Genomic DNA, 16607 nt, shown 5'->3' on the forward strand with positions numbered 1-16607 from the left:
CTCACTGCAAATCGTCACCAATGAAAAGGGAACTCTCTGGTGAGTTCAGTGATATCTCACACAAGACTCTACGTAATACAGATAATTAGCTGTAAAAGGGGGTGTGGCTAAATCATAGGGGGCGGGCCAAACCTTGACCAATGAAAAAGGAAGCCTCTGCTGAGTTCAGTGATACCTCACACAAGACTCTACCTTAAATGGGTCACCAGTTATGAAAGGTGGCTTGGCTTAAGCATAGGGGGCAGGCCAAACCATCACCAATGAAGAAGGAACTCGGCTGAGTTCAATGACACCTCACACAAGACTCTACCTTAAACGGTTCAAATGGTATGAAAGGGGCGTGGTTAAAGTATCAGTATCACATGTAGACCACACATAAGTTTCATGTAAATTGGATGATCTTTGTCATATAAGGCTGATTTACTGTAGCCAGCGGGGGGTGCTACCAAAAGTCAATATTGGCCTGTAGATGTCCTCAGGCCTGGACCCTTGTCAATCGTGAGAAATTTCGGGCAGATATGACAATGTACACTAAAGTATAAACAACTTCGTTCATCGATAAATGCTCAAAATGGCCGCCACGCCCACACGTTTGACGAAAAGTTTAGCTTTTAATAACTTTTCATCTTTAAAGTGTTGAGATGGCACGCACCAAATTTGAAGTCCATCGGATGAGTTTTGTAGGAGAAGTTTGTTAAAGTATAGCACCTTGACTTTTAGGCCTACTTCCTGTTGCCACTAGGGGGCGCTATGACTTTGAGCCAATATTGGCCTGTAGATGTCCTCAGGGTTGGACTCTTATGAATCCTGAAAAGTTTCGCGCTGTGTAGAGACCGCGCTGTGTAGAGACCGCATGTGGAAGGATCAGATTAAAATATCGCTTTTCTTCATGTTTATGCCCGTTAAGATGTTGAGAGACATTGGGCTGATGCTGCTACTCCAAATGTCAGTGGTGAAGCTTACGGGCAACAGGGTGCTGATGTGCTTTTTCACAAAGCAGCTTTGGAAACACGATTTCTGTGTTGTGGTGACGGCTGGAAATCTCTCGGCTCCAGTACACTGTATTATATACCAGTATTATTAATGACAATGGCTGGTCGTCAAGTGCAATCATGTATTGGGTAAGAGCCTCTGTTATTTTTACAGCCAAAAATCTCCAAACGGCTGGCATTGTTCCTCTTCAGCCGCCAACCTGCCAGACTGATCTCATGAAGTGGCGTATATATGACACGCCAATTCATATGCCGTTATTGCCGTGTTATCAAGACGCATACTCGCTTTTTAGCGTGTTTATGAACGCCGTTTGGCCTCCATTGACTAACCTTACCTTGCGATTGCGTGTGAATTGACGCTGTAGCGAGTAGTATGAAAGGGGGAAAATCCGCATAGGGAGGTTGGTCAGGGTGGAGGATGGGTAAAACACAGGACTTTCACCCAGGAGAGCGGGGATTGTGTCCTGCGTGTGATGTTTCCTTTCCACGTTTGTTCTTTTCCTAAACTCAACCCCTTTCTTCTTTTCCTAAACCCAACCGGTTCTTCTTTTCCTAAACTCAACCCGTGTGGCATGTCATATTTCCTAAACCCAAACCCGTTCTTTTTCCTAATCCCAACCGGTTCTTCTTTTCCTAAACCCAACCCGCGTGTGACGTTTCCTAAACCCAACCGTAGCCTCGCGATAACATGCCACGTGGCTTTAGAAAGTGGTGTATACACTCACCTAAAGGATTATTAGGAACACCTGTTCAATTTCTCGTTAATGCAATTATCTAATAAACCAATCACATGGCAGTTGCTTCAGTGCATTTAGGGGTGTGGTCCAGGTCAAGACAATCTCCTGAACTCCAAACTGAATGTCAGAATGGGAAAGAAAGGTGATCTAAGCAACTTTGAGCATGGCATGGTTGTTGGTGCCAGACGGGCTGGTCTGAGTATTTCACAGTCTGCTCAGTTACTGGGATTTTCGTGCACAACCATTTCTAGGGTTTACAAAGAATGGTCTGAAAAAGGAAAAACATCCAGTATGCTGCAGTCCTGTGGGCGAAAATGCCTTGTTGATGCTAGAGGTCAGAGGAGAATGGGCCGACTAATTCTAGCTGATAGAAGATCAACTTTGACTCAAATAGCCACTCGTTACAACTGAGGTATGCAGCAAAGCATTTGTGAAGCCACAACACGCACAACCTTGAGGCAGATGGGCTACACCAGCAGAAGACCCCACCGGGTACCACTCATCTCCACTAAAAAAAGGAAAATGAGGCTACAATTTGCACGAGCTCACCAAAATTGGACAGTTGAAGACTGGAAAAATGTTGCCTGGTCTGATGAGTCTCGATTTCTGTTACATGCTCTGTGAGTCAGAATTTGGCGGAAACAGAATGAGAACATGGATCCGTCATGCCTTGTTACCACTGTGCAGACTGGTGGTGTTGGTGGTGTAATGGTGTGGGGGATGTTTTTGTGGCACACTTTAGGCCCCTTAGTACCAATTGGGCATCATTTAAATGCCACAGCCTACCTGAGCATTGTTTCTGACCATGTCCATCCCTTTATGACCACCATGTACGGTATTAAAAACCCAACAAGAAACAACTACTGTTTATCAAGCAGCCGAAAGCTCATCTTCTACCCTGTTGTGGTTGTGAAGTGAGGATCAGCAGATGGAACGAGAGAGGGAGGCGACACTCACCTTTGGCACTGACCAGGCTGCGGTTGTACCCAACTGGACTGCAGTATTCAAAGACGAAGACTGTGATGGCCACGACAGTCAGACACATGACGAACATCATCACCCAGACTGCCGGACTGTATGGTTCTATAGTGACGGAGGACACCGGAACACAGTCAGACGAAAGGAAGAGCTCACTGAGATTCAAACTTCATCTGTTGGTAGCGATGAAGAAAACTGGGACAACGTATTCTACTACTATAATGAATTTATGTCATAACAACATTACAGAGAGCTGAATTCCATCCCACAAATAAAAAGCCTATAACACTGATTTGTTATATATAATAAATATTAAATACTCACAATATCTCCCTTTTAGGTTTTTTTTTTTTTTTTTTTTTTTTATTTGTCAGGGACAATTCCGAATGGTCAATGAAACAACTGTAAATGGCCAGAAAGGCCAAGAACGCTCATCTGTTGACCCTATCTAGAAACTAGCATACACATAACCCTAAACATTTAATAAAATATATTATATAAAAAATAATAAAAATTTAGTTTAAAACAAATTTCAAATGAATTTCACATTTTGAAAAATGTCAAATATTTTAATTAAAATCATAAACAGTACAGGGTAAACAATCACAGTAAATATTTTGTGACTTAACCACTAGGCCACCACAATGCCCCATTGATGGCTAAATTGAGCACATTTTTTTTAAGCAAAGGCAATAACATCCACATCCATATGTCTTCATTACTTCAGGGATGCGCAGAGGAATTACTGACCTAAAAAGGCAGATGGTGAGACAGTCCCGTTACTTCTGGCCACCATCACACTGATGCCCGTCTCCACAAATGGCACAGAGAAGTCAATAATCTCAGATCGCTCTTCGTTTATGGTCAGTGAGCCGATGGCCATGTCTGCCCGCTTGTAGAACACCTGTGGCGGGAGGGAAGTCAATAGAGATATTTTTTAAGATGAAAGTGCGAATGTAGAGTGGATGTTTGTCTGCGTTATCATAAATCGGACCCTGTATAGCAGCGTCCGACATCACACTGGACATCCACTGCTGACCTTTGATTTGAATCTAATCTATCAGTGAAGTCAACACACTCGGCCTCTGTCCCTGAGGGTGATATACTGTCTGGTTCTTCTAGCAGCCAGATGGACACAACTCATAAGCCTTTTTTTCACCAATGCATTGTGTAAAGCATGCTGTACTATCCAGTCCATCTTTATTGCATTATAAGGTATTGCAGCATATAGCATAATGCCTATTACATAAGGCGTCTGCTGACAAAATATTACAAGCAGGAAGTGGTATTAATCACTGCAGGCTAAAGGTCAATGTGGCTCTGGCTTAATAGTAAGTGATGCTATTTTCGCTAATGTTTGAACCTCTCTACAGTTCAAAAGCCACTGTGACTGCTTTCCTAGCCTTCTCTGCCATACCACACTGTTTATCATACTGATGGAGAGCTGGTAGATTTACAGTCCAGACACTCCGCCTCATGCAAGCCATTATCTCGGCTATGGAGGTTGATGCCTCATTGAGCACAATAGCCTTCCTGTTTTTGAAAAAGGGGAAAAAGCAGGCCAACTAATGTTGTATCCTCCGAACTCCTCAAGAGGAGGGCTGGCCAGAGGACTCTGGCTGTGGAGATTATTCACAAGGACACCTACTCCTCCTCTTTGTACAACAGCCCCTCCCTCACCCACCAGAGTGACCTTGGTACCTATTAATGCACTCATTAATCTTGACTTCAAATTGCTTTTCCTGTTTACCGAAGCAAAAAAGTGTCTTGTCTGAAGCTATCCCTCTGATTTCACTGTTATCTATCGTTGGCACACAGGTTTAGCTCCTGATGATAAAAAAAAAAAAAAAAAAATGATAGACCTTTTACTTACATGATTGTTTTTAAATTTAATACCACAATGGGTCAATCAGTGGGTTTTACTCTGATCACATACACAAGTAATAAACAACAAATCAATCAATGTTAAGTTAAAGAGTAATTTAGTTGTTTTTTTTCAACTTGGACCCTGTTTCCCCATGCATTTGTTAAATGACTAATGTGAACAAACATCTTTGAAATTTGTCCAGTGTAACCGGCAGCCGTGAACCGGGCTGCAATGTAATCCTGTAGGGCAAGTGTTTTTTTTTAACCATTGACATGTTCGAATTGTTATCATAAATGTCTGACATTATGGAAAGAATCGCTACAGAGATAGACCTTTTTGTAAAAGAGTAAAATCCTTTTTGTTAAATCAGAAACGGCTCAGAAATGTTTCACTCCTGCAACAACAGAGAAATGACCTCATTCATAATGTTGGTGATGTCACTGTGGTCATTGTACAGTTAGCTGTTGGTACTTCTTACCTCTCCGATCATCCCATTCCAAATGCCTCGGACCAGCTTGCCGTGCTTGCCATTGGTGACCAGGTAGAGATCGTAGGAAAACTTTATGGTGCGGGACAACTTCTTCAGGATGTCTATGCAGAAGCCTTTACAGCACAGTTTAGTGTATGGCTCAGTGTGACCCACAATACTAAAGAGAGAGGGACAAAAAGAGTGTGATGGTTCTGATGATCACAAATGGCAACATTTGGGAAAAGTTTATTCTTCAAGGTTTCATGTGGAGGTCAGTGTCTTTCCTGCTCTGTCTCAGTGCATTTTACATTATACATATATACTTTACATTATAGGTTTCTGTTGATCTAGACTACTCAGTTTTCATTGTTACAGATGATGCTATTAAACTCTCATATGTTATCAATTGAAGGGAAATGACAAATGATTATATCCAATACATTATTTGGATTATATCATTGGAAATACCATTATAAACAAGGCCCATATTTGAAATGGATAAAACAGTGTAATGTGAAATATTGAGCAATATTTAGATATGTAGGGTTAAAATTTGCAGAAAAGAGAAAATTATAACTAACTGTCCACTGCAGTTTAGTTTAGACACACACTGCTATTTTTATATATGTGTATATATATATATATATATATATATATATATATTAGGGCTGTCAGCGTTAACGCGTTAATCGCGATGCGATTAAGGGCCGATACGATTAATTATTTTTAATCGCATGCCGGCATTTATTAATTTATTTTACACTTCACTCGGCTTTGCGTCGTGCCTAACAGGCTACTATTTTGACCCCTTGCAGCACCGTTACTTATCATCAAGCTGCCACTTCCTCGTAACACATCCTGCTGCTGCAGGCTGCAGGCATGATGGAGAAAGACAGCAGCAATGAAATCCTGAATGGCGCTTTTTATTTTCCAAAACTCCCGGACGGCTCGTAGACAAGTCGAAAGCCATATGCACATTGTGTAAAGCCGAATTAAAATATCACCGAAGCACGTCAAGCTTGAGCTACCACCTACGGAGCTAAGCATAGTAGTACAGTTAACGTGATGCTACCCGCTAGCATGCTACCCACTCAGGCAAAGCACTATTTTGGAGAGTGCTACTTGCCGACCTGTGGATGAAACCAAATCCCAAAAAATTACTACAGCTCTTGCGAAACGGGTGGCAACTAACTGCAGACCTGTCAGCATCGTAGAGGACTCGGGTCTTAAAGACGTACTACGGTTGACCTGTCTCGTTGCCGTCGAGGGGGACAGTAGTTTTCACGGATACACAGCCTGTACGACACGGAGAAAGCAACCCAACTGGAACAGCTGCAAAGTGCTGCAAACGCTGTCTCATTAACCGGTGATCACTGGACGTCAGTGAGTAATCAACATTATTTAGGAGTTACTAAACACTATATTGACTCTAGTAAGGATAGGGATTTTTAGTTTTTTTAGTTAGGTACTTGGAGGAATTGTGCAATAATGACAGATTCACACATTTTTCTTTTGTTTACAGTAAATAAATAATTACAAATCTTTGCAATCTCTCTTCTCTTTGCATTCATTTTATTCCCAATCAAGATACACTGGTAAAAATTGCTTTCGATTGTTAATATGTACTTAAAAACTGTTCTGAAATGCAAAATAATAGAATTTTAATCATGTGATAAAATATGCGATTAATCGCGATTAACTATAGAAATTCAGCGATTAATCGCGATTAAAAAAATTAATCGTTTGACAGCACTAATATATATGTGTGTGTGTGTGTGTGTGTATGTGTGTGTATATATATATATATAATGTATGCAAAAACAAAAGGGCACTACAAGTTTATAGCATAACTGTAATAATCAGAAACACCTGTATAATCTAATGCAATACAGCAGCCCTGCAGTAAGTACTATCTTACTTAAAGGATAATTCTGGTTAAACGTGCATCTTTTTTTAAATAAAGTTTTGGCCATCATTATGGTCTATATTAATAAGTAATAATTCTGTTAGTTAAGATAACATTATACTCACTAATTTGATAATGTGGTAAACTAACCGTTTATCCAGATAAATCTAAACCACTTTATTTGGAATCATTTTTAATAATAGTGCTGATACAATACCCCAGTTTTCGGCATATACAGAACACTACTCTTTACAATACTGAGAAATATGAAAGTTTTTCTACAAAACTCTAATACCAGTCACAGAACTGGCAGCTCTTAAATGTTAAACGATATTGAAAAAACAAAGGTGTTGCAGTGGTTTGTATTCTTCTGGTAACGGTACACATACAGCTGGTCATCACAACTGATTTCAACAACAACGTATGACTGAGAAGGAATGAGGGACTGAGAAATAAACATAAAGCTGGTGATGTAGCTGACGGAGGTGAGAATACCAGCTCTGACGTCAGGACATTGATTTGGGGGGGGGGGGGGGGGACAGTTGGGGCTACTCCACAGGCTTGCGCATTATGTCGCGGCCCCAACAGATGGACGGACAGCTGGGTGGACCAAAACAAATCCGACATAAATTAATCACAAACAAACAATGGCAGACAGAAGTGAAACTCATTGCTGGATTGTTTGGACTGGATAATGGCAACGTGGCCATAGCCACCAGTCTCAAAATGTTACCTGAAGGAAGTTACAACTTCAATATGCCAAATGAAAGGCTCAATGCAAACATATAGTTAATTCATTCAGTTATTACTTTGAGTAACTTTTTATTCAGTAGACCTTTTTTAATGTAAACTAGGGTTGGGCCGCTTGACAATATTCACCAGGGTCAATGTAAATTTGCCATCATTTTCAGAATTTGTGTGTGTCTGGAGGGTTGCAGGGGTGTAATTTTTGTAGATAAAGACACATTTGATTGTTGGTGTCCTTTTATTCTAGTTAGTAATGCTGGTTAGTTGTTACTTAGTTTTTTTCTTCTACTGATTCTTAAGATTAAGACCACATTACCCATAAAACCCCTGAACCCTTCAGCATACTCACTTTACTTCAGGCTATAACTGCTCTAGTAACAGTAGCCTCTTCTTGTATTGTGCCATGCAGCAATCCACCACATTTTCAACTGGTACAGCATATACAATGTAGTGTAGAGGCTGTCAGGCTGCCAGTTTTCTCAGCAATCGTCTCATCTTTTATTTATTTATCTACATTACTGCTGCAAGTCTTGTATTACTGTATTGCTTTTAAGATGCCACACCTTTAAGTATTTCATTTTAGACTCACCTGTTTTTCCTCACATTTCCCTCTCTCTTCCTAATCCTAACACCAAACAGTCTGACCCAGACTTTGATGTGGTATGGACTACAGTATAAAAAAAGAAGACACAATGTGCCTGCTTCCATACAGTACTGATCTTCAGAAAGAGCACACAGCAGAAGCTAAACAGACAGTTTCAGACTCAGCATACCAAGTAAAAGAGGCTGACGTAAGGGTTAAAATCAATTCCCCTTATTTATTAGCAGGATTACCAGGAACGTGGGGATGAAAATGTCCTTCAGTTTCACATTAACATGATGACGCCAGTGATGTGAGTCAGGAAGAGGGCAGAAAGTCTAGTCTAGCGCTTTGTAAGAAATACTTTTATGGTGCTCTGATTAAGAGAAAAAAGTTGTCTTTTATCAAGCAAAAACATTCACTGGTTTTGTAGTTATATGAGGATTTTAAACTTATAGCATTTTTTTAAAACAATTTTCCTCACTATCTATAGACTAATAGTAATGGACAGATTTATAGCCTTCGCTATAATGAACAGAACCACTTATTTCTCTCACTTTTACTAGTTAACATTTAAAATGTAATGGCTGTAAAAAAGTGACTTTAAGGGGCAAATATCTGAATTTAATCCCTAACATTTGAACTCATAGGACTTGGTTTTACGATCCCATATTGTAATTGGCAATCGTTCCTTGAGTTTTGAGAGAATTGCTTCACTGGGGTCATTAGGTGGGCACCCTCCTTACTTGGAGTTCTGTTGAAAGGCCCACGACACCTCCAGAGGGCTCAAGGGTGACACCTGGCGTCTCAGGTGAACCGCCCTCCGCTTTTACTACTCCTGCTGCCCGATGGTCAACTTATTCTTTCTAGCTAGAGCCAGTTGCTGCTTCGCTTGGCAGCCTCTGTCAGTGATTTGATGGCCTGTCCTAGGGGCCTGTCCTTGGACTCCCATCCCTTTCAGCAGCCTCGTGGTTGACATGGCTGCAAAACCTCTGCAGCCGACCTCCACTGGGAGCAACCTTGTTCTCCAGCCGTTTTGTCCTGCTTCAGTCGCTCGGTCAGAGCACTTCAGCTTTTTGCGTTTGTACGCTTCACCAACTGCATCCTCCCTACAGTTCTACTGTATGATGAACAGGGCCTTTTCCGAGGTGGACCAATGTGAAGCCGAAATAATGCTCAGTTCTTCTGTCATGTTAATTAATAAGGCTGAGACCAGACTAAATGATATTTTTTGATCTCACCATCAGAGTTGATGGCTGATTTTAACAAATTAAGGGACATTTGAGGTATTAAATTCAGAGATTTGAAATCTGCAGTGATCTAATAATTATAAATTATAATTTAAGTTTGTTGTGTTCTTTGTGTGACCCATTTTCCCATTTTCACGTTTCTACTTTGTGAGCAATTAGTGATTCATAAACATTAGAATAATCTGTGTTCGTAGTAAAATCAATCATTAGTCGTAGTTAAAAACGAAAACAGGCCACTGCACTTAGAAGAGCCCATTGTGTAGTGAGACTGAGCTTTTCCATAAATGAAGGCAATACTTTGTGTGGGGAATATATTTCTAAAACTCTAGAAGTGTCAGAGTGGCTGTCTCTCCTTTAGCCTGGCAGGATGAGTTTAGACAAACCACAGAGAGGTTATTGGCCACCATTAAACCTTTATGTGCTTTCAGGGAAACCAAAACAGACACACCTCTATAGTGCATTAGGTGGGCAGTGTGAGGTCATGCGGCAGCGAACTAGTGAGCCATCGGCGCAATGCAGAGAGCACTAATGACACGTCACCCCTGACCTTCCCCAAACGTTCAGTCTAATTGACTTTGCACTCACACATCAGGACCAGGAGGCAATGAGACGAACAGGCGACAAGCAGGCCGAGCCACAACAAACAAACTGAACAAATGAACACTTTAGAGGAAAACAAGGCTGCCACAGCAGACCTCAAGTAAACACAGAGGTCCCAACATCCCCTGTCTTACCAGCTGCCAGGGTTCATGGCTGAGCTTTAAGTTGGCTGCCAGTTGCATTAAAATGGGTCTTTGGGAATTGCTATAAATGTGTGCGTGAGGTTATCCATTCAAAGTAGGAAGTTGTAGAAGCTGCTTTATTGTTGGCGACAGGCATCAGTAGGTGAAATGCTCACCTCTTAAATTGTAAAGCTGCACCAGGTGATATTAGATCTAAAACATATTAGCGTAAATCAAATTAGAGGCTGCAAAGTAGAAGTCTCACTCCATTCAAGCAGCTGTGATGCTGCAGATTTGCCAAATTTGAAGAAACTGAAATGCAAACTGTTGCAGAAGGAGTTTGAGGGGCTGCTAGATAATTAAAAGAAATGGACCAATATTTAGTTTATTCTGACTTTGAACTTAATTGTGTTGAAGAAAAGTAAAAGAAAAGAAAACTTTTTTGTTGCGATAGCCAGTGATGTTTACAGTAACGTTAATGGGACTCGCACGTCGCGATACGAACTGACGAGTCTGATCTCCGGTTACATTTTTGTCCACTGCAGGGTTGATTTTCTCCAAAAGTTGAATCAGACTCAAGTTTTTGCTGCAGGCATTCTGACGAGTCTGACGAGTGACTACAGTCGCAGTGTTTGTGAATGAATGCTCAGCCAGCCAGTGCTTCACTAGAGCATTAGTGTTATGAATGGTTATAGTATGTTTACCTTTATCAAATCCCCTGCAAACGACACCAGGCCGCTACAGCATAACCATACGGACGTATGTCTATAAACGTCAGACTGCTTGTTTGCAACTCAACTATTCTCCATTCCTGGCTGAGATGGACGAAATAGCGCTGCATAAATTAGCCGGCAGCTAGCGGCTTAATACCGACAAAACACCACAGTAAATTTCAACCTGCATGCACGTTTTAAAAAAACAAAACAAATATTCGAACCCCGAAATTGAAAATTGAATACTTACCCATCAAACGAATATTTGAATATTAAAATATTCTGATCCAGCCCTAAACTTCACACGTAGGGTCTGACCAAGGAACCCCAGACCCCTTGGGTCCCGAGGCCTGTGCTTGGTAGGCCTGTTGTGTAATCAATTCATGATGAAGTAGCCAGCTAAAAGCTTTGGGAACAGCTGTACTTACAGTACAATAGTGAGTAAGTTCTCTGTCCAAAGTGTGACTAACTGGGCTGGTAAACACGACAGTACTACACCCTCTATATGCAGTATACTGAGCACATGATACAATTTAAAGCTACTACAGTTTTCAAACATTAACGCTGATGTGTGAAAATTCTTTTTGCAGCTTTCTGAACCCTGTGAGTGTATGATGACATTATCTTCCCAGGTCAATACCACCCTTCACTAGGGCATTTCCTCTGAATTAATCTCTGCCACTGTGCTCTGAGGGAGAATAGTCTGCCTGCAGTACTAAAGCAGTGAGGAAGAGAGCTTGAGATTTTTCTGATCCTGCTGGAGAACATATATGAGTCAAAGTGAAGATCTTGTGATAACTGCTTTGGGCTGCTTTAGCCAAGTCTGAGCCGGGCCCTGTTGGCTGTTTGTCAGGCCTCTCTGAGAAGAAAGTTGACCCTGCAGCGAGGATTAGGGAACACAATTTTCAACCTGGGTTCTAAACTGAGGCTGACTGATAAATAGGCTGATTACCAGCACACGTGTCGATCGATGAGTATTATACGACAAGTAGATCCGACCAGACAATCGGATTGGTCAACTAGACATATAGAACATGCTCAAATCAACATGACGGCACACCCAGAGCCATTTGAGCGCACCTTGCGCATCACATAAAATATTACGCCGCCATTTCAATGGCAACATTGTAACTTCCAGGGCTGAATAACAGTAACGTTAGCCTATAATATTGAGACAATGGGTCGTTTTGTTGTTAATTTTGATTAATATGGCGGACTTAGTTTTAATGAATGGTTAGAAGAGGATGAGAAGTGAATCATAGGATGAAACGACATTTTTACAACATTCTGGAGTTAACGGTTACTGGAATTGTTTGGATCACATCAGCTGTTTGGATCACATCAGCTTAAGTAGGCTGGCTGACTAATGTTTTACAGGGAGGGACTAGAAATCGTCTCTGTTGATGTTTTCTTTATTTTGAGAGGGAATTACCCCACAATATGAATACAGTTTAATTATAACTTTTATTTAGTTGGTAACTGTTGTTGTATAATCGCTATATTAAACTCAAGGGTTTGATTTAATGTCATATTATTGGCACGACAGTGATGTGGCTAGGACAAGTGCCTCGGTCCTAGCCACATCACTGTCGTGCCAATAATATGACGTTAAATCAAACCCTCTGGTGTAATATTGCTTTAACAAGAAATTGCAGTTCAGAAATACCAAAGATATTTTTGATGTAATGTGGAAACCAGAGAGCACTGACAAATTTATTTTTAAACTGTAAATTGTCCCACTTACTATTAAAAATCTTTAATAACCAAATTTAAGAGATCCTTATCAAACATTTATCAACAATAATTATAATAATCTATTCGTTGTTTAGGTCACTTATCCAGGAAAAATGACAAACGTGTTCAAATCAAACTTCTCAATGTGTGGATTTGCTGCTTTGCTCTGTTTAATATCATTGTAAAATGTATATCTTTGGGCTGTTGGGTGGACAAAATTAGCAATTTGAAGATGTCACTTTGGGATCGGGCAGATTTTAATGGACATTCTCACTATTTCCTGTCACTTTACAGACTAATTAAATAACTTAATCATAAAACAATCCACGGATTGACAATTAAGGAACATAATCTGCACTTGCAGTCCTAGTCTTACTATGCACAGAGATCTATCTTCAGTTTGACTGTTGAAAGCGTAGAGAAGCTTCTACCTCTTCACCCTTCATTGCAACGTTCATCGGTCAGTGTTTCTCCTTTAGCTGACCAAAATGCCCATTGCTTCATTGAACTTCTTATTGACTTTATCTGCTTCTGCCTTGGATTTTTTTGCAGCTTCGGTAAGATATGCCATTGTCCGACAATGGGGGGTTATGCTTCTTATACTGGCAGGATGATTGGTAAGCATGAGCGATAAAGCACTACAGTCTTCCATAACACTGAAGGGACGTGATACTCATCTTGCGTTCCGCTCATCTCGTTAACGCAATTGCCAGTAATGGATAATGGCCAGCACTTCTCTCCCCCACTAATGAACACCAATATCAGTCTCTAGGTGTTCAGGATTGATGACATGGCCTAATCGTCCCATCTAATTGATACCCCACCATGCAGCACATATATTTCCCTGATTGGGTCACAGGGTGATCCCTGGGATATTACACTCTGACCAAGCAGCCTAATGAGTTTCTCACCTCATTGAGTGATAAGAAGTCATGCCTGGGCTAATGGCAGGGGAAGAGCCTCTTAATCTCATACCTAATGGCGCTCTTAAATTGGATACAAAATCAGTTAATATGGGCATGTTAACATGTTAGAGTGCATGTGGCACTTGGTACAGTGAAATAAAGTGGGTTTGCATAAGATGTTTTTAACTGAAGAAACAGTTTGGTAACAGCAAATGTTTTGCTAATACTGATGCAGTAAAAGTGGACATAATCTTATAATGTTCTATATCCTTTTAGCACAAGATATGTTTTTATCTTTGCTACATGACATCAAAAGGAAATGTTCTAGCTGACTTGTCTTTTATTATATAAGTTCTGTCGATCTGCACAAAATTTTTGCCAATCAAGCGGAGGGTTTGCTTTTAAACCTAAATTTGGTTCTAGGTTGATAAAATTCCTGGATTTGCTTTACCTCTAGGGACAAAAAAGACTATGATCTGAGGATAACAGATGTTTCATTAAAACTTTTTATTAGCAATGTAAAAAACCCTCAGGTAGCAGCTTCTCATTTTTGCCAGTGCAGACTATTGCTTTCACCAGTGAAATATGAAATTAGCAAACATGTCCATACTCGGCCAAGGATCTTTTGTGGGGTCAACGCACCACTCTTTAACATCACACTACTACTTGGCTAAGCTGATAGTGTGACAAGCTTTCTCTAGCTGCGTCACATTGTTGTAATCATACATACATGTGACATCTGTAATATAAGCCTATTAACCTGATCATTTGGAATCAGGACCCCCATTATTCGAAGCAAGTGTCTCGTACAAAATAAGGAAAGTAACAAGGCTACAGCCGTTTATTTTAATTTACACCTTAACCTAATCACATTTGATGGAAATACAAAATAAAATAAAAATAATGATTTGATAAAAAGCTATCAACCAACCCCTAAGTTTAGGTGAGCTGAACCTTTAAGTTCTGAGTTTGTATGTGCTGTTCTTGGCTGTTATGTTGGAATGGGACTATTCAGTGATGTTGAGTCACTTACGTCTCCGTCTTGTTGGACTGTCGTCGGCAGGGTACAGTGTTGCTGACACATGTACCAGTCACAGGGTCTACTGCCTCCACAATGACAAAGGGCCTCTCCTCCAGCGTGGCCACCGTCAGATGCCTGTAATCCGACACCGGCTCCATGTAGGAGCCGTACCGCGGCCACACGGGGTATCTCATTTGCAGGATCCCCATCTCGAAGGTCCCCACCTGAAGGAGTCAAGAGAGTAGTGGTGAATCAATGCAAGCTAGTGAGAAATCTCTGTACCAAACTCCAGATGCTTACCATATTGCCATATTGCTTCCCATATATCTCTGATGAAACTAGTGAGGACACGGCTGCGTAACACCGTCTATCTCAACCTCCAATCTTAATACGGTTGTCCCCAATTCTCTTACTGTATACATTGTTATTGCACATCGTTGTGATTTGTGCATCTGGACCTGGTGATGTAGAGAGTGCAATTACACATTGAATGCAACAAAAAGCAATTTTACCCTCTGCTATATTACCGATTAGCTAATTTTAATTAGATGTTGTGGGAAAATCAGCATTCAAGCAAGCTGAATACGTAATTAAGATTTTTTTTAAATTAAACATTTACTTGAAATAGCAGTGACCTGTTTCGGACCACTTCCACAATTTGCTCCTCTGACTCTCACTGTTTGAATCAAGTTGGGAAATGAAGAGAAAGAATTGGACCCCAATTAAAGTGCTCATATTATGTAGGGCTGAAACGATTCCTCGAGTAATTTGAATAATTTGATTACGAAAAAACCTTGATGCAAAATTATTTGCCTCGAAGCTTCGTTTAATCAATGTTACTAACGTTGTATCGCTCACTGTGTTTCCGCACGGATGATTATTACTGTTGCACACCGGGATGACGCTGCTGGCGACACATGCCATGAAGACTGACGGCGCAGATTACGAAATGAAGAAAGTGTGCGTAAATAGTGAGGGGCTAAGAGAAGAGACAGGCTGGAGAAAACGACAGAAAGTGTCAAGTTTTGGAATCAGTTCAAACGTAATTGAAACGAAAACTCTGTACAGTGTGTCTACTGCAAAATCAAACTAGCTTACCACAATAATAGCACGACGTCAATGCTTCAGCATCTCAACAGAAAACATCGAGTCTAACTTAATCATCCATTCCACGAAGCGGACCCGACAAAAGTAAATCAGGATGAAACTACACCAAACAAAACTACCAAATACAAAGACAAGAAAATACGTAGTGGTGACCACAATTTAATCTAAAGACCCAACTTGTTGACTATCCCTTTGGAAAAACAGCTGATTGTTGCGCACCATTTTCTCTCACTCTCTCTCTTCACGGAGAAACAGCTGATCAACGATCTACTAGCATACGTGTTAACAAGAGTGTAACAGAGCTGTGTGACATTGTAATCAAATATATAAATGAAAATAGGTTGAGTATAACTAATATTTACATATAGGCCTATATACAGATCAGTTTGAAGTCTCAGGTTGAAACTTGTAGTTCTGAAAGTTAAGTTGCACAACTTAAGGTAATGTTTATGTATGTTTCATGTATGCCTTAGTTTGAGGTTGTTATTGCATTGCAGAAAATGTTTTCTTTAAAAACAATGTAATATGGCACTTAATATGTTTAGTTTTTTGAGAGATGATATTGTAAGCAATGTAGGCAATAAAAAGGTTGTTTTTTCCCGAAAATTAAACCAAACTATTGTATATTATTGCTCTTCAATTAAACAAAAGTATTTCTTATCCGATTACTCGATTAATCGATGGAATAATCGGTAGAATACTCGATTGCTAAAATAATCAATAGCTGCAGCCCTAATATTATGCTTTTTGGCTTTTCCCCTTTCCTTTATTGTGTTATAAGACCGGTGGGACCGGCCCGTTCTGGGAACGGCAAGGATTGCGGGTGGATTACGAGTATAGAGCAACAGCTTATACATTGTCCCATACTAGCAGCCTAAA

General features: G+C 40.4%; 1 protein-coding gene across 1 annotated transcript in view; it reads right to left on the reverse strand.

Annotated features, from left to right (window-relative positions):
* The window catches only part of grin2ca (glutamate receptor, ionotropic, N-methyl D-aspartate 2Ca), an 87038-nt gene that overhangs the window by 14585 nt on the left and 55846 nt on the right, over positions 1-16607 (reverse strand). The window contains exons 5-8 of the mRNA XM_031318917.2: positions 14634-14845; positions 5053-5221; positions 3458-3611; positions 2687-2812 (exon numbers count right to left, since the gene is read on the reverse strand). Coding sequence (XP_031174777.1) covers positions 2687-2812; positions 3458-3611; positions 5053-5221; positions 14634-14845 — 661 coding nt within the window. The remainder of the gene's footprint in view (positions 1-2686; positions 2813-3457; positions 3612-5052; positions 5222-14633; positions 14846-16607) is intronic.

This window comes from Sander lucioperca, chromosome 21 (assembly GCF_008315115.2).
Source record: "Sander lucioperca isolate FBNREF2018 chromosome 21, SLUC_FBN_1.2, whole genome shotgun sequence".
Taxonomy (NCBI): Eukaryota; Metazoa; Chordata; class Actinopteri; order Perciformes; family Percidae; genus Sander; species Sander lucioperca.